General features: G+C 44.7%; 1 protein-coding gene across 4 annotated transcripts in view; it reads right to left on the reverse strand.

Moving 5' to 3' along the window:
* Window positions 1-18,343, reverse strand: part of PRKCB (protein kinase C beta) — a 311,334-nt gene that overhangs the window by 72,902 nt on the left and 220,089 nt on the right. For all 4 annotated transcript variants that reach the window (XM_024744607.1, XM_024744606.1, XM_024744608.1 and 1 more), the window contains 2 exons: window positions 15,480-15,576; window positions 8,394-8,540 (listed from right to left, as the gene is read on the reverse strand). In XM_024744607.1, the coding sequence (XP_024600375.1) occupies window positions 8,394-8,540; window positions 15,480-15,576 (244 nt within the window). The remainder of the gene's footprint in view (window positions 1-8,393; window positions 8,541-15,479; window positions 15,577-18,343) is intronic.

Here is an 18,343-nt window from a genome sequence, read left to right on the forward strand (position 1 = left end):
CAAAGCACATACTAATTAAGGACCCCAGTGGCTTTTGGGGAGACAGCTTGGAGGTTGTGTGCTGTTGGGGAGCTAGTGTTAGCCACCAGGGCCAACTTCAAGCACACTGGGGACCACGATCTCTGTAGGGGCTCATGCAAGTGGTTTACTTTCTTTTAGAATCACAAGAAAAAAAAATGAACTTTTAGGCTGAAGAAACTGCTTTAACATGCAATATTAATACATTTGTCCTGATGCCAAAGCAGTCGTAAGATACAGGTTTTAACTTTTTTTCATGGTGTAAGGAAGAACCCGCAAAAGTCTCCATAGCAGTTTTGAAACTGTTTCAAAAACGAAAAGACTAGCAGTTTGGTGGAGATGAGTGGACCCAAAAGTAGAGAAGAGTGCTGTTAGGGATGGAAAGAGGCAACTGGAATCACAACACCTGATTTCAAGTCCTGGTCCTGCCTATCCCCAACTGTGTAGTCTCGGGGAGGTCACTCAATCTCTCTGACTTCCAATTTCCAAATAGGTGTAATAGGGTTAACATCAGTAACTACCTTGCATGACTGTGGTAAGAAATAATAGGATGTGTGATGCATATACATCCATAGCATGATCCCAGGCATTTAGTATGAGCTCAAAAGTTGGAGGCAATGGAGATGGGCAAGTGGAATTGTAGAGGGTGGGGATGGGAGATAGAGCTGGTGAGGGTTACAAGAAATGGAGGGTGATGGTGGAAAGGGAACCAGCTGAGGAACCACACACACTAGAGATGCCTCCAAGACTTGGAGGACCCCACGAGCTGAAGCCTGTAGAGGAGGTGAGAAGGGCAGGCTCTAGAAGAGAGTAGCCCATTCTCAGGAGCCCTCCCAGGAATCCCTGTTGATGGCTCACAGTTCCAACGGGTGTTTGCACATGCATAGCTAATTGACAAACACAGAGTGAGGAGGGAGAACAGAAAATCTGGAGCCTTCCATCACCATGCACGTGGCATTTGTCTAATGGCAAAGGCTCAGAGTGAGAACAAGGCATGCAAACTCTGCTTACACTTAGAGGCAAAAAGCAGAGAGGGGGAAATGAGAAAATAAGAGGGGAAAACGGTTAACCTTCTAGAATATGTTTGTGACATGGCAAGGCGACCACTGTTGAGACTAGAAATGCAAGTTTTAAGTATCAAGGCAATCAAGAGCCTAAGATCACACACATCTACACCAAACCTGGTCCGTTAAATGTCCCTGACGAGCTCTGTGACTTTACCAACTTATTTCAACTTCCCGCATCTCCTTTCCTCATCTGTAAAATGGGGATATAAGTAGCTACATCACAGCATAAACATGAGCCGAAACATACAAAGCACTTACAACAAAGCCTGGCCTATAGTAAGGACTCAAAATGTTAGGTGACATCATCATCTTCATCACTACTGCCACCACAAGAATATATGTTCCATGAGGGCAGATATTTTTGTCTGTTTTGTTCACAGCCAGTGAACAGTGCCTGGCACATAGTAAATGCTCAATACACATTTGTTGAATGAATACATCCTTAATCATGCTGTCAGGGGGCAGTTATTATAAAAGTGATACTCCTCCCCGGTATGGGTTCCAATCTCAGTCTCAGTTCCTCTCCCTCATGTCTGCCCTCTGCTGTCGTAAGCAGCCACCATGCCTCGCGCTCAGATCTGGAGAGTTCGGAGCTACGAGATCACTGATAACCTGGGAGACGGGCGATTCAGAAGTAGATGAGAGTAGAAGTCACAAGGCAAAAGGATAAGGTACAGGTGAGTGGGGAGGAAGTGTAGGCAGCAAATCTCAGAAGAGCAGTTTGATTCTCTGGATATACTCAGTGAGTACAGGACAGCGAAGGGAGAGTCAAGGTCACAGAAAACATCTTTAAGGAGACAGGAAATGCTGAGCATGCTTCTCATCTAAAGGAAAGGATATAGGGGAGAGGGAAGATCAGAGATGTTCTGTAGCTTCCAGATATATACAAAAAATGTAGCAAAAGACTTCATGCTCTTAGGAATACAGTGGTAATTGAAGTACCAAATTGCCATGTGAGTGTAAGATCTTGAAGGCAGTTTTTCAAAAAATGTGGCACTTCTACCATCGGCAATACAAGGACAAAATTATTTTTCTTTTAATAAACTCTCCTAAGAATATATTAAAATAAATATATGACTGCTAGATGAAGCCTGTGATTTCAAATACATTATCACTTAGGGCAATGCTAAGAAGAAGAAAAGGCAGTCAATTAAATCAATTTAAAAAATATATTTAAGGGGAATTCTCTGGCAGTCCAGAGTTCAGGACTGCGCTCTCACTGCCGAGGGCCCGGGTTCAATCCCTGGTCAGGGAACTAAGATCCCACAAGTCACGCAACGCGGCCAAAAAAAAAGAGAGAGAGAAAATATTTAAGATAGTATAAAGGAGGTATGTACGTGCTTAAAAAAATAAACAAAAAAAATAAAAACAAGTGCATAAATAGGTAATAGTTGGGAAACTTGGCCAAGGCTATACTCAACCCTTTTGTACAGTCTGAATCTGGAGCCAAGGGAGTTGGTGTCAGCACCTTGGAGAGTGGCACACAAATGCTGAGTCTCTGGGGTGCCATAGGAAAGGGGCCACTGGCTAACACTAAATGGCCTCCTTAGTGACACTCAGGCACTTAATATCATCAGCCTCTTGGGCATTATTCTAGGAAAGTCAAACACCAGAAGGGAGGCTTAATGGTTTTGTCTCTCACCTCTCAACTTTTAATTTCTGATCATCTTCGATGCATACAGAGCAGCAGACCTGAATGGGACTTTTTGAAGAGATAAATGTAATACCGGGGCACTCAGTTTCTAAAGACTTGCCACTTTTCCTTTTAATTTTATAAGCTGCTGACTTCTTCCTACTTGATTTATTCCTGGCTTATGCTATGCTTCAGGAAAAGCAGCACTAACACCTGGCACGTTCCATGATTTGAGCACAAGGAAATGTCATCGAGAAGAGAAGCTTAAAGTTTTTTGTTTGTGGGGCATGAAAACTGGGAGTTCTAAAGGTTAAAGTCAGAAGGTCTTTCATGTCACCAAGAATTCCAACCAGAGCTGAAAAGTAGGGTGTATGGCTGAGACAACTATCTTTCCATCAAAATTGTTCTCCCAGTGTCCCTTGCACTGAGTCATGTGACTAAATTCTCTGTAATAGCGTGTAGGCAGAAGTGATGTACTCTGTACTCTTTCCCCCCCCCGCACTCTGAGTATAGACAAAAACAAGGCTGTAGGGTTTGATGGGGCTGTGTAAGATGGAAGGAACCTGGGTCACTTAATCACCATATGGAGAGCATGGGTGAGGCCAGGAACACCCATCTTGGACTGTTACATGAATGAACATTAAACTTCTATTGTGTCGGCGCCAGTATAGATGGAGGGGTCTTTTTGTTATGGCAGTTGGATCCACCCTAACTAATAAAGGAGGTTAGGTGTGTGGGCTCTGGAAGAAGAGATGTTCTTTTTTTTTTTTGCCACGCTGCATGTGGGATCTTAGTTCCCCAACCAGGCATCAAAACCGCGGCCCCTGCATTAGCACAGAATCTTAACCACTGGACCGTCAGGGAAGTCCCAGAAGAGACATTCTGAGATTTCCACTTACTCCCTCCCCTCTTTGCACAGTTAACTTAGCTCATCCTTTAGATAAAGCTCAAGAGCCTCTTCCTCCCAGAAGCCTTCCCTGACTTTGGCCAGGGCTGATCCCACTCCCGCAGGCTCTCCCAGCAGACGGCAAACATCACGGCTGTACTTTATATCTGTTAGTGTGATTTTTTTTTTTTGATTAACGTTTATAATCCCACTGGGTTTTTAAGTATGCATTTTTCAAAATTCATAGAATGATACACTTCCTTGTGCATTTTGTTGTATGTAAATTTTATTACCTTAAAATGATCAAAACCAAATATTGAATTCTGGTTAAATGAAATGCATGCTGAAGAGTTCAGGGGAGAAGTGTACCGATATCTGCATCTTGGTTTGAAACGCATTAAAAAATGGGTTGACAAAGAGATGGAGAGACATGTGATCGCGCGTATACAGTCAAATGCTGGCTGCAGAATCTAGGTATTGGGTATTATGGGTGTTCATTGTATAATTGTTTTAACTTTTCTGTATTTTTAAAGTTTTTCCTAATAAAATGTTGGGGGGAAGTTCAAAGAGAGTAGGAGCTATGAGTACGTTCCATAAATAGAATTATTCTGTGTACAGTGTATTTTATATTACTAATCATAATGTTCTGTGATTTGCTTCTATTTCTACTTGAAACTGTGTCATGGACATCTGTCCATGATGACAGATAGACAGACAGACAGAGATACGAGAGATACGAGAGACACAAAGACCTCATCCTTTTGAAGGTATCATATCCATATCCATGATATCCACCATTATATGTTTAACTTTCACACTACTGATAAACATTTGGGCTATTTTCATTTTTTTCTATTACTGATCTTTTCCTATGATAGCTCTTCTTTATGTTAGCTCTAGGTCCACCACAACACGTTCCTGCCCTACCCACACCGCCAACCCCCCCAGCAGGCCAGTATCCTCCACAGGCAGGAGTCCACGAGTATAAGAAAATAAGAAAGCCCTCATTCAAACTTCCCACCATGATTTTCTAAAAACATCTGGATCATACAAATCAGTACCACAAGCACATCTGAAGTCTCAGAAAGCAAGTGATACTAGCATGAATTAAATATCCAACGGATATTTATTATGGCACTTTAGAATTAGGGGAATCAAGTCTGTAAGGTACAGAGCTGTATTTGTGCTGTGTATACACCTTATCAGAGACTTGCTGTTTTACTTTATAAGCCCCACTTGTATCATCAGTCTGAACAGTGCATATCTGCCCAATTTATATATCTGGAGCACAATTTTAACTGCAGAAATCACTCGACAACCACAGAGGTAAAATTCTTGAAAAGTGTAAAGGTTGGCAAAGCAGAAGTCAAAGGTTCAAGAAATCAGAAAAAATAGAGAGGATAAAGCTATAAAAATAAACATTAAATAACAAATGAATAATACATGCAAATGCTCTGCAACAAAAGTTCTAGAGGGCGTCTATCTCCAAGTAAGCCAGACATGCCAAGAGGCCCTGCCCTGGTGCGATAACGCTCCCAGGGAAACACTTTCACATGGTCAGGAAAGCAAACTCTCCCAATTTTTCTTCTTTTTAAAGTTTTTGAAACAGGGTTTACTCGTTTGGAACTCAATGGCCTTCACACTTGCTTTGCCCCTTGTTTCATTTTCATAGGTCTTAGCAAAATGCTTGTGTCTCTCCCTACTCTCTCCACAAATTATTACTGTCTCTAAGAGCATGTTTTTCTGGGCCAGATCTGATACAGTGGGCCTGCGGGAGGGGAGGTGTGAACAGATTACCCAACGGTCCCTGTCTTTCATCTCTGGCGGGGGAGCAGTTACTGCTGCTGTGTTCTTCCATTTAAGGGGGTTGATGTATATATCCCACAAGACTGAAAAATGGTAAAAGTAGGCATTCAAATATAAAACCACATTAATTTAAAACCGCGACTGGCAAAACAAGAGTTGCAAAGGATTACTCTACGTTTTAAAGGATGGTAGAGGTTTTTGTTATTCTAGCTTGCTTTCATGACATACTGTTGTCTTCCTCTGTGATTTATTTGATACCACATCCCCAGTCTGGAACAGAACTCTCAATTAGTATAACAGTTTCCATGGAAACATATGATCTATTCTCTCTCATTCCCTCACTGTTCCCCAAGACCCACTCTCCCACTTCTCTACCCACCCCCCAACCCCAATCCTTTCTGTAAGACCCTCCAGAACTTCCATTCCTCAATCAAAAACTCTCCAATCTGTACTGCTGAGTGATCAAAAAGGTGAAGAAATATGTGTGTGGTCTGCTAACTTTTGAGGCAACAAGGACAAGAATAAATATGCATATTTCTATTCGTTAAATTAGCAGAGAGAAACTGGAAAGATGCAAATTAACAAAACAGTTTGTATACGGAGGGCAGTAGCAGCGAGGGGGCACAGAAGGATGTGAACCTGAGTGGGAGCAAAAGACTTCTCAGTGTTTATCCTTTTAATATAATTTTAATTATGAACCACGTGAAAACACTGCTTATTAAAAATATAATTTAATTTTTTAAAACTCTCCGACAGCCTCAGCTGATTAGAACCTCCTCTTCATTTAGGCTCCATTCTTCCTTGTCATCAGGGAAACCCCCCCATCTTTGAAATCTAAATGCCTTTAGTCTTCCTAGCATTTTAAATCTATTGGCCTCAACCACTTGTTTCTCATCCCTAGGCCTCTAGACTCCTTCTTCCTCCCCAAGGTTATAACCCTCTTTCTGCTCTGACTTCCTTCCAGTCTGGATGTCCTTTTTATTCATTTATTCAGGACACCTTTGCTGAGTACCTGCTAGAACAGGCTCTGTTGGATCTGTAGTGGGCATCCCTCTTCCCAGAAGCCTTGACTCCCTTATCACTGGGATATTCTAGGGCACCGATCCTGCTAATCACCATCCTTAGCTCAAATCCACCATCTGCTTCTCCATCTCCACCCCCAGGCTGCTCAGAGCTGCTGGCAAAAAGGACACAGTGGCATGGACCTCCACCATCACTACTGCTTATTCTAGCCTTTTGGACCTCCAGGCTGCTCAGCAATCTTATTCCGTGTTCCTACTCTCTATTCTCACTCCCTGCCGAGGCTCTTCAAACTTTGGGCCACCACCTCAGATTCCTTAGTCCATCACAGCAGACGGATGGACCTTGTGGCCCACAGAGAAAATTCACGCACTCAGTCTAGACCCTGAATGAATTCAATCCACAGGCACTGGAAGTCCACTGGTGAACATGACAGGGCTCCTGGCTCTGGTGGAGCTCAGATCTTAGAACAAGGAGACAAACCAACAAACAAGCAAGAGAAGTATCATCTGGTGATGGGTGCTAGGAGAGAGTTCAGTATAATGGAGAATGAATGAGTGGCTCTTTCAGTGGTAGTTAGGGAAGACTTCTCAGAAGAGGTGATATCTAAGTAGAGATGGGAATTACAAGAAAGATCCAGCTCTGCAAAGAATAAAGCAAACAGCATCACAAAAGCTCGAAGAGAGGAGGGAGCTTTGTATGTCTCAAAGAACCTCATGTGGCCCAAGCACAATGGGTGATGGGGAGAAGCAAAGGAAAAGAAGGTATCAAACAGAGAACAATTTAAACTGATCAGAATTTAAAGGGTGATGTAAGCCAAGGACACAGTATAGAATTTATTCTACTTGTGAAGTCATTGGAGGGTTTTAAGCGTGGGAGTGATTTGACCTAATGTAAGTTTTTAAAAATAACTATGGCTGCTGCATAGAAGTGTATTAATTATAGGTCACAAGAGTGGAAGCAGGGAAACCAGTTAGGAATGTCTGCAGTGGTCCAGACGGTATTGTATGGCATAGATTAGGGCTGCATTAGTGAAGATGGAGAGAACTCGGTAAATTCATGATATGCTTTGGAGGAGGACCTATCCAGACTAACTAATGGATTATGCACGGCTCGGGTAAGGGGAGGACAAAGAGGAGGCAAGGATAACTCCCAGATTTTTGACTTAAGCTACAGAGATGGGGAAGAAATTTGATATTTTTGCACACCTGAGACATACTGGTGGCACACACAGGGATTAAAAGACTCACAACGCTAAACAAGTCAGGAATACTTATAACACAATCTCAACTTCAGTAAAACTGCACCTCCTAGTACCTATAATAGCATCCAGAATCACTCTACGCGTCCCAGGTCATCCTTCAACTGTGCTGCTGTTTGAAAAGAACCATCTCCATTCTCAGCTGCAAGAGTAATCTTTTCCCAAACCAAATCTGATCATGTCACTTCTCTGCTTAAGACTTTCAGTGGCTCCCCTCTGTGCTGTGAATAAAATCCAAACTTCTCATCACAGATTCTAAGGCTTTGCATGATCAGGCCCCTCCCACCTCTGCAACCTCACATCCTGCAACCTCCCCCTGCTGATGACATTTTGGCCCCAGCACCTTCTGATGGTGCCTAGAATGTGCCCAGCCCTTGCCTACCTCAGGGCCTTTGCACTTGCCGTTCTCGCTGCTGCGAACATTCCTTCCTAGCTCTTTGAATGTATGGCTGGTTCATTTTCATCCTTCAGGTCTCAGTTTCTACGTCACTTCCTCAATCTGAGTGGGTCCCTTCTTGATCTGTCTGTGACACAGCACTCCATTCATTTCCTTCACAGTATTCGTTACCAACTGTAGTGTAGCTCTATTTACTTTTCACTCTCTCCCTCACTGGAATGTAAGCCCCATATATGAACAGCAAATGTGCCTGCCTTGTTAGCTGTTCCTTCTGGAGCAGGTGCCACCACCCAGCCATACTGTACCTTGCCAAAGCTGCCTTTTCCAAGCACCATCAGGAAGTTAAAATCGGTCAGTTTCATCCGGTCCCTGTTCCCGTTGTTGTCAAATTTGGATATGGTGTTAGTCGTCTTTTCTTCAGGAGCCTTGGTCCCCTGATTGATCTTGGCCCTCTGGAGGGAGAAGCACACAGAAAACATCATCAGAGTTTGAGGATGCCCTTGTACGTGCTCAAACTCACGTACAGGCCGCAAGCTGTGGCTCCTGCAGCTCGTGCCCCCAGCTTGGTGAAAAGCATGGCCCAGCTTCCACAGTGCAGACCCAAGACGTGGAGGCCAGCCTTGGCCCCTCACTCCTCTTTCATCCCTCGTGTCTCATCCACCACCAGGAACAGTCACTGCTTCCTCCCAGCTGTCTCTAGAATGCCTTCTTCTTTCCATCTCCACCAGTACCACCTGTCATCATCTCTCACCTGGACAACCCACCTTGGTTCCCTCCACACTGGGCTTTACATGTAGCCACAGTGATCTTCCACTTCTTCATACTCAACCAAGTCACCACCTGCTTAAAATGCTTTGGTAGTGACCCATGATTTTTAGGATAAAGACTTCGGTGATTTCACTGGCCCAGATGCCCCAGTGTGATCAGGCTCTACCTGCTTCTCCAACCTCTTCAACATTTTCTCGGCTCCTTCTTCCCTGAAACACAGCTTCATCCTCCTTTCACATCGTGGAGTCCCAGTTCCCTCCCACTTCAGGGCCTTTGCACCTACTCTTGCTCCTGGGTGGATGACTATTCTCTCCCTTTCGCCAACCTAGTTACCTGCCGCTCCACGTTTTCACTTCCTCGGGGAAGCCTTCCTTGATTCTCTCTGTCAGGATGGGCTGTGCCTATGTGCTCCCTTCGTCCACCTCACTTCCCATTTACACTGCATGATAACTGTCTGTTCACTTGTTTTCCCCAACGGACTGGAAACCTGCCAGGGCAGGGACTATGTCTCATTCTCCGCAATTGCTCTGACAACTAGCACACTTTCTAGTTAAATATTTTGTTGGATAAATGGATGGATGAGGCCCATGTTTGTCCTCAGTGCAACGGGGTAGGGGCCTGCTGCTGTGCACAGCAGAATGGTGGCTCAGGATGGCAGCAAACGCTGTGAAAGCAGGGGAGAATAGGAGGCCAGAGTATTTGCGATTGGAGTCTAAAGTGGGGGATGTCTTGTAGGACTGAGCCCTTAACCTATGGGGTCTGCACTAACTCCAGGTAGCTAGCGCCGAAACTGAACTAAATTGTAGAACACCTAGTTGGTGCCCACAGAGAAGTGGAGAACTTCTTGGTGTGGAAAACCCACACACTTGGTATCGGAAGTATTGTGAGAGTGTCAAGTTTTCCTCTATAGGGTATGTAGTTTTTCGCATCCAGCTTCTTTCACTCATCCTAACGGCCTTGAAATTCACTCATGCTTCCATCAGTGATTTGTTCTTTGTACTGCTGAAGAGCATTCACCGTTTACATTTATTCGTTCTTCTGTTATGGGCATTTGTGTTGTCTCCACTTTTTGGCTGCTAACAAGGCTGCTGTGGTCCAGTTATCTTGTAGTAAAGATATGTTAAGATTTAAATGTCTCTGGGACGATCAAGTGTAAATAAATACCCAGTGAACAGTTGTATTATGTGGTTTTCGGGTTAAGAAATGACATAAGAACTGGAGACAGGGACCTCCCTGGTGGCACAGTGGTTAAGAATCCGCCTGCCAATGCAGGAGACACGGGTTTGAGCCCTGGTCCGGGAAGATCCCACATGCCGTGGAGCACCTAAGCCTGTGCACCACAACTACTGAGCCTGCACTCGAGAGCCTGCAAGCCAAACTACTGAAGTCCGCACACCCTAGAGCCCATGCACCGCAACTACTGAACCCGCGTGCTGCAACTACTGAAGCCTGCACGCCTAGAGACTATGCTCTGCAAGAAGAGAAGCAACCACAATGAGAAGTCCGTGCACCGCAACAAAGAGTAGCCCCTGCTCACCGCAACTAGAGAAAGCCTGCATGCAACAACAAAGACCCGATGCAGCCCAAAAAAAAAATCATAAAAAAATCCCACCAAAAACTGGAGACAGATTTGGGGGTTAAAGCCTAGAGGGGGTAGTTAAAACCAAATTGCAAACAAGAAAAGAGCCTCAAAGAGAAGTTGCATTGCTTTTTCAGGGCCATGTCCTCCCATAATCCCAAATTCTCACCCTCCAGCCCCCAGAGATTTTCCCAGGCTATCCCAATCTAAACATATCCCTCCCTCCCTCCCACCATCCCTGCTTTATTATTCTGTCTCCCACCTTCTCTGAGTCCCAACTCAGGACCCACTCGATACACACAGTCCAATCTCCAGCCTGTGAAGATTCACATCCTGACTGTCCCTGGTCCCCAGGCTCCGTTCCAGCCCTGAGGTTTGCTTCTATCCACCTGCAGGTCCCAGCACCCCTGCCAGTGGAGCATGAGTGAGGAGCACACACTTCCCCATTTCTCCATCTGACTGCTTAGAGGAAAAATTTTTCCCTGTTCTTCAAGGAGCAGCAAGTGTCCATCAGCTTGATTCCTCAGTCCTTCAAGCAACCTTCTCTCCTCTGAATTCCACGCTCCATCTCAATTTGCTTGTTTGACTCTTCTCACAGTTACATGCTATAGACCGAGAATGTTTGTGTCTCCTGAAAGTTCATATGTTGACATCCTAACCCTCAAACGTGATGGTATTAGGAGGTGGGGCCTGTGGAAGAGATTAGGTCACGAGGGTAGAGTCCTCATGGGTAGGATTAGTGCCCTTATAGAAGGGACCCCAGAAGACTCCCCTTGCCCCTTCTGCCACGTGAGGACATAGTAAGAAGAGGGCCATGGGGACTTCCCTGGCGGTCCATTGGTTAGGACTCCAAGCTTCCACTACAGGGGGCGTCTATCCCTGGTCAGGGAACTAAGATCCCACATGCTCTGGGCGTGGCCAAAACAAAACAAAACAAAAAGAGGGCCATGAAGCAGGAAGCAGCCCCTCACCAGACAACGATTCTGCCGGCACCTTGATCCTAGACTTTCCAGCCTCCAGAACTGTGAGAAATAAATGTTGTTTAAGCCATCCAGTCTATGGTATTTTTGTTATAAGAGTCTGAACTAAGACAGAATGTTATCTCAGCCTCTAGATGGTAGATCAGAAGTCTAATAGCGTTATCGGTCTGGTCTGCACTAATATTTAAATTAGTTGAGATCTGTTAAAAATCAGGAGATGTTCCTACAAAAACCCAAATCCCGGCTTCTTCTAAAGAAGCAGATCTGGCAAAACTGGGCCCCATCCATAAGGATGGGGCGTTTAGACGGGACATGGGGTCTCCAGTTGACCGTCATCACCACCACACCCTGCTGTCTCATGCTAAGCTTTTCCCCCTTCTTGTTACCTTCTCAGTTCTAAAAACATTTGGGACAAGAACACTGTCCTGTGTTCCTCCGAACATCCCATGTCTCCCAGCGGCCTCGTGCCTAGCAGGTCCTCCATCAAAGAACAAACATTTTTAAATTGAGGCCCAAATTTAAATGATCCTCTATCTTGCTGCATTGGATACGGCTTCAGAAACAGGAATACACTAATGGTTGCCTTTTCATGTCTGTAATTTAGAGCCCTAGGACTTGGTGCTCAAAGATAAAGCAAAGAGACACGCTTCTGAGCAAAGAGCCCTGCCTGTTCCCAGACTGCGCTACGGGAGAGTGAAGGCGTCCCGGCTGCCTGGCTCCAGGGCCCCATCTCAGATGAGGAATGCCTTTCTTGGCTTAAACTAACCTCCACCCCTACAAGGAGCTCCAACGGCACTCCCATACCCAGCAGTGGCGGGAGACACCTCTGTAGGCTAGCGGTCCACGTAGATGCTCCCCAACCCCCAAGCAACCCTTCCAAAGACCGAAGGAGCAGATCCTGAGCTTTATTTATTCCGGGGGTGGTGAGGCAGGGAGAGGGCTTTTCTTCTCCTTCTCCTTCCTCCAACCATCTGACATCTGAATGACATGACATGCCAGACACTGGTTTAAATGCTATCTCACTCACTCTTCACATAACCATGGGAGGTCAGAAGAGCCATGATACATACAGGTGGGGAATCAAAAGCTCAGAGAAATAAAGTCACCTGCCTTCAGCACCCAGCAAGGAAGGGACAGAGCTGGGATTCCAATCCAGGCAGGCTGGCTCTCGAACCATCTGAACAGAATAGGCTACGCGGCACGCACGTGGCTCCAGGTATCCAGCCAAGACCCCTGGGCCCTCTCCTCTCTATACCTGGGGCTGCTTGCCGCTTCCACCTGTGACTCTGCCTGCAGGCTCCTTTCCTGGTTGCAGGAGCAGGCACAGCCCACAAGCAGGCCAAGTTGAAAGTGCTGGCAGGTTAATACCCCTGGAAGCAGCCTTCAGCCAGTGATGGGAGGGGAGCTCGTGGATAATACTTCAGCTGCCTGTCCCTTGACTGCAAACGCTGTGGCCCGGTTAATCCCCGGCAGGATTAAACCCCAGCTGCCCACAGTGGTAACTTGCTGATCAGAGACACTTTTCCAGCTCCCTTCCTTTCCCTGCCTCACTTTCCCACTGCTCTCGATGCTTCTTGGGCTCGCCTCCCAAAGAAACCACCTGCACTTGAATCCTTATAGTCTGTTTCTGGGGAAACTCAAAGTTAGACAATGACCAGCTGAGGGATATTAGAAAGTTGCTTAACCTCTCTGGGCCTCAGTTTCCTCATCTGTAAAAGATAAAGGGGGATGATAAAGGTACTGACCAGTCATGGTGGTTGTTAAGGACTGAATTAAATGACTTAATATTTCTAAAGCACTTAAAACAATAAATGGCACATAGTAAGCACTTTATTAAATTAAAAAATTCTAAGCTTGTCAGAAGACCCATTCTAAACCATGCAAAATGGAGTCTGCCCTTCCCTGGCCCATCGGCAAGGCCACAGCCAGACAAAAGTCCCCAAACAGAGCCTCCTCCAATGTTCTGAAGCATACCATGTGTGGTAACTTCACCAAGCTCACCCTACCGTGAAATTCTATTACCCCAATTGCTGCAGCTCGATTTTACTGTCACTCAGAATTTCTCCAGATAAGAGGCTTGAAAGTAATTTCTGAGTCGTTCTGGGGGCTAATTGGTTATCGCACAGGGATTACATTTCTCACGTCCAAGGTCAACTGAAATTCCTCTATGTGTCTGTGAACAATTTTCGGTCTCTTGGAAACATTTTTTTAATCAACAAACTATGGTGTGGAGCAATTACCACTCAGGCATAAGCGAGCATTTGCAGGCTCTTGCGGGAAATACAGGACACATTTTGTTGCACGCAGATAAAACAGTCCTTTCCTTCAAGCCAGTAACTGGCCCAGACAAATGCTCTATTCATGTAGGAAATGTTTTCCTGGGTGTTCTGAAATGTCACCCTGGCTGCCCTAAGACAGAAGAAATCATTTTGCAAAACTGAGACTTCATTTTATACAAGAAAACACTGGTCTTGTTTTTTTCACCCAAAAGAGGACATTTTTAACTTGGCAGCAAACGGACACCACTCCATCAGAAAGCTGAAGGAAGGAGAAGAAAAGCGTTCTCTGGAAGGCCTGCCCTCCTGTCCTAAAACGTTATCACTGTCCAGGTCTCGGCTCTCCTGGGAGGGAAAGTTCTCTCATCAACTCGTTTGGGCTTGAGCGAGCTGCTCTATAAGGATGAACCTCAGTGATCAAGTACACTGGAGAATGACTGTTAGGTCCAAGGCTAGCATGTTTATTCCACTTGTTTCCATGAAGGGAAGTCCCACTGGGTCAGAACTGTCACCAGGTTTTACGGAGGGCACAGGCTCAAGACAAGGGTCAGTACACAAGTATGAGTCCTATCAAGTTGAGGGGACACTAAGATGGTTCTTGGAATAAATGCCAAAACCCTTGCTAGAGTCAGCAGTCCTTCTACTCTGACCCCACCCACCTCCCAGCCACACCGTGAACTCACCCTTTGCTCTCTCTTCTCTACCGACGCTGGCCTTCTTTCAGTGTCACAGAGTTGCTATATAACTCCCTACCACAGGGCCTTTGCACCTGTTCGCCTTTCTGAATGGAGTGCTCTTTTCCCCTCTTTACTTGGTTAACTTCCCTATTGTTTCCTCAATGACTCCTTCCCTGTCCTCTCAGACAAGGTTACATTTCCCTCTTGTATCTTCTCAAAGCGCCATGGGCCTCTCTTTCACAGAACTTCACCTTGTCATATTTTGCTTCTATTTGCCTGTGTGATTACTTGATGAATAACAATGACAGTAACCTATTTCATTTTAGCTATTTTATACATTTTTCAGAGTTAGTAGGCCATCATTGCTTATCTAGAATTGATGATTTCCCATCAGACTCAGTATAGTAAGTTTCTGTGAACAAAATAATGTGTTTTCCCTTATGAAACTACTTTAAAATCACTCAATACACATATAATGAAGGGACTCAAACCCATTTTCCCCAAAACGTTTTCTTTGTAAAACTGGGATGTCCTACATACCTACTAGTCTCATGTATGGAGTCTATTTGGCTCCACAGAAGGGAAGGGGCTTATCTGGGGTAGAAGCAGACCAGCGCTATGGCCCAAGGTCAGAGCCAAGGGCTCTTAATCTTCGAGAAATGTATCCATGGGTATTTCACAGAGTCACCAGCATTATCAATTCCATTTGTTAATACAGCACCATCCTGCCGACAGATCCAAATCCAGATTCTATCCCTCAGCAAGCCTACTTGACTAAGCTTCCAAGATATCTCTACCCTGTCCACTGCTTTCATTCATCATTACTAACATCCCTGTCCAAGCCACCATCAAAATGACCTGGGTAGTGAATGAAGACTCTCAAGGAAAAGTCTAAATCTGAATGAGGACAGGCAGGCAGAATGACTTTACAAGGCAGGGGACGTTTAACTGGGGTCTTGAAGGATAAATAGGAGTTTTCTGGAAAGCAGAACCACATCGCAAAGGCACAGGGTCAGGAAAGGCCTTGGTAGAAACCACATCATAAACAAGAAAAACAGCACAGAGGCAGACTCAACCGGTTCCCACTGATGCCAAAAGAAAGACATCTCACCTCAAATTTCTGCCGCAGTTCCTCATTGCCCTCACTGCCTTCCGGTGGCACAGGTACGTTGAAGTACTCGCCTTCTTCCTGGCTAAGTAACTTAAACCTAAAGGAAGCAAAGGAAAGACAAATTCCATGACTCTACTTAATATAATTTTGTTGATTAGGATAAGGGAGGGAAGTCTATAGAAAGCTCTGCTTTAAAAACATGTGTTGACTACCAAACGTAAGGTAAAGAGCTAGTGGGAAGCAGCCGCATAGCACAGGGAGATCAGCTCAGTGCTTTGTGACCGCCTGGAGGGGTGGGATAGGGAGGGTGGGAGGGAGGGAGACGCAAGTGGGAAGAGATATGGGAACATATGCATACATATAACTGATTCATTTTGTTGTAAAGCAGAAACTAACACACCATTGTAAAGCGATTATACTCCAATAAAAATGTTAAAAAAACAAAAACAAAAACATGTGTTGAGGGTTTTTTGTTTTAGGGTGTGTGTGTGTGTGTGTGTGTGTGTGTGTGTGTGTAGCCAGGGACACTATATATTTTTATAACCATCAGAAACACATCAGAAAAAAATGGGTTTATAGGACGCAAGGTTCTCTGTCTCTCTAAACACACACAGACACACATAATTTTCTTGATTATATCATTCAGTGTTTCTACCTACTTTTTTGGTCCATTATGTGCTTTCTGATTCTGAAAGAATGTTGAGGATCTCCCACCGTCAACGTATTCCTATCACGCTGTCCCAGCATTTCTATCCCCTTTCACATGCTGCCACCCGGCCATCCCAGCACTTGGATGACTCTGGACTTGTCTCACTGACGCCGTTTTTCTATGCAGAAACCTTCCCAAAGTGCTCGGTAGTCAGGCTCCTGAGAAAGTACACAAGCCCTGGAGTCAAACTATGCCTGGGTCCAAATCTCACCTCTTCCCTTGCCTCTTTGGATAACTGAAGCTAGGTAGGCCCTCTGAGCCTCGATTTTTCTCATCAATAAATAGGAATAAAAGTCTTTTTCATAGGATGACTGTGAAGCTGAGATATGATGATGCATGTAAAATGATAAGCCTGGTGCCTGGCATTTAGCAAGTGTTCAATAAAAGGTATCATCATCATTGTTACTGATATTAATATTACTATAATAAACAAGATGGTTTCAGTTTGTTTCTAGACCACAAAGATGTTTCCATCTAGTCAGACTGAGATGAGTGTGAGGAAGGAAAAGGGACACTCCCAAGGCACTGGAGTCAGCAGGGGGGAAAAGAACCCAAAACTCCTCACCCCCAGAGACTTTCTAACCAGAATTTACAATTTTCATCACAATTTTTTTTCTCCATTCACAAATCTTCCTAGGCAAGCTTCTAAAAATAGAGAGATAGGTGACTCAAAGCAGAGATGACAATTTGAGCCTGGACACCTCCACATTTAATATTCAGTGCTCATCTTCCAAACTGCCAAAGAAATTACCTAAATAAATACAAAAGTAAGAGAACATCTGTATCTTTGCTGGGAATCAAGAAGGGTGTTATACACACAGCAGGGACTTCCAGGAAGTTCTGCAAATTAAAGTATTAGTAAGAGAGCACGGAGCAGTGTTTGGCAAAATTCCTCCAGCTTTGTGGATTTTGCTATATCTGGATGTTATTTTTGACAATGTTTTTCATTAAATTGTCTTTTCAAATAATAACTTCACTTTAAAAAGACACTTTATATCTCTTCTTTGTAAAGAAAGCCAACAACACTTGTTACAAGCAGAAAGTATGTATCTGTAAAAAATGAAGCATACGCAAATCAAAGCTACTCAAAGCCAAGTAGATGGTGTTGCTTACCAAAGGCTCTGAGACTAATACCTGCCCCTTTTATTAAAATGGGGGAGCAGCAAGCAGCAAGGGTTAAAGAGTATTAAGGATACACCAGCGCCCTCTGAGACTTTCTCTGCAGTAAACTCAAGAACTGAAGCAACACCAACAAAAGAATAGTTTTGGGACTTCCCTGGCGGTCCGGTGGTTAAGACTCCATGTTCCCAATGCAGGAGACACGGGTTTGATCCCTCGGGGAACTAAGATCCTGCATGCTGCATGGCGCGGCCAATAAATAAATAAATAAATAAATAAGTAAACTAAATTTAAAAAAAAAAAAAAAGAATAGCTTTGTCAGGATACAATTCAATATGGCTGATGCCCCAACCATGTACTACCTAAGCCATTTGGGGCCCCATACTTTGGAAAATACACATCAAAGAGGATTGACCAGCTGTGATCAGCCAGTGGGAACCTCAACAGGACCCCACTAACAACCCTGGAACAGACCAGCAGGGACTGGACGAGGGTCAAAAATTCCGAACCATATTCAGCAAGTACAGGACACGTCAGCACCTGGGGCATTGGTTAGAGCACGGCACCACCACCTCACGATTGCTGTGGCCAGTATGCTGTCACTATGGCCTCGAAATACGGACAATTGTGCCCATTAGAAAAGAAGAGCAGGAACCCCTTCCGACTTTGAGATGCACAAAACCAACAGGGGGAAGATGCCCCTCCATGGGGCAGTAGGGCTGCCTGCCGTGCAGCTGACTCCAGCCGTAGCCCTCTCCCAAATATCTACAGGACCAGGACCCTCGATCCAACAAAGAAGAACTCCAAAAAATACAAAAGGCTCCTTTCTCCCTTCATCTGGATGTGAAAGATTAGAACAGGGACACTCAACATTTCTGTGTTCACCCTTCTATAAGGAGGGCATGTGGAAAACTCATTAAAATAAAGAGAAACAATGAGGAATCAGATTCCCATGAAACAGAACTGGTGCCAAAAGAGAGAAAATTCCAGAAAATATCTAACTCATATTTTCAATGAGATCCAAGAGGTTGATGCA

Source organism: Neophocaena asiaeorientalis, unplaced genomic scaffold (assembly GCF_003031525.2).
Source record: "Neophocaena asiaeorientalis asiaeorientalis breed wild unplaced genomic scaffold, Neophocaena_asiaeorientalis_V1.1 scaffold91, whole genome shotgun sequence".
Taxonomy (NCBI): Eukaryota; Metazoa; Chordata; class Mammalia; order Artiodactyla; family Phocoenidae; genus Neophocaena; species Neophocaena asiaeorientalis.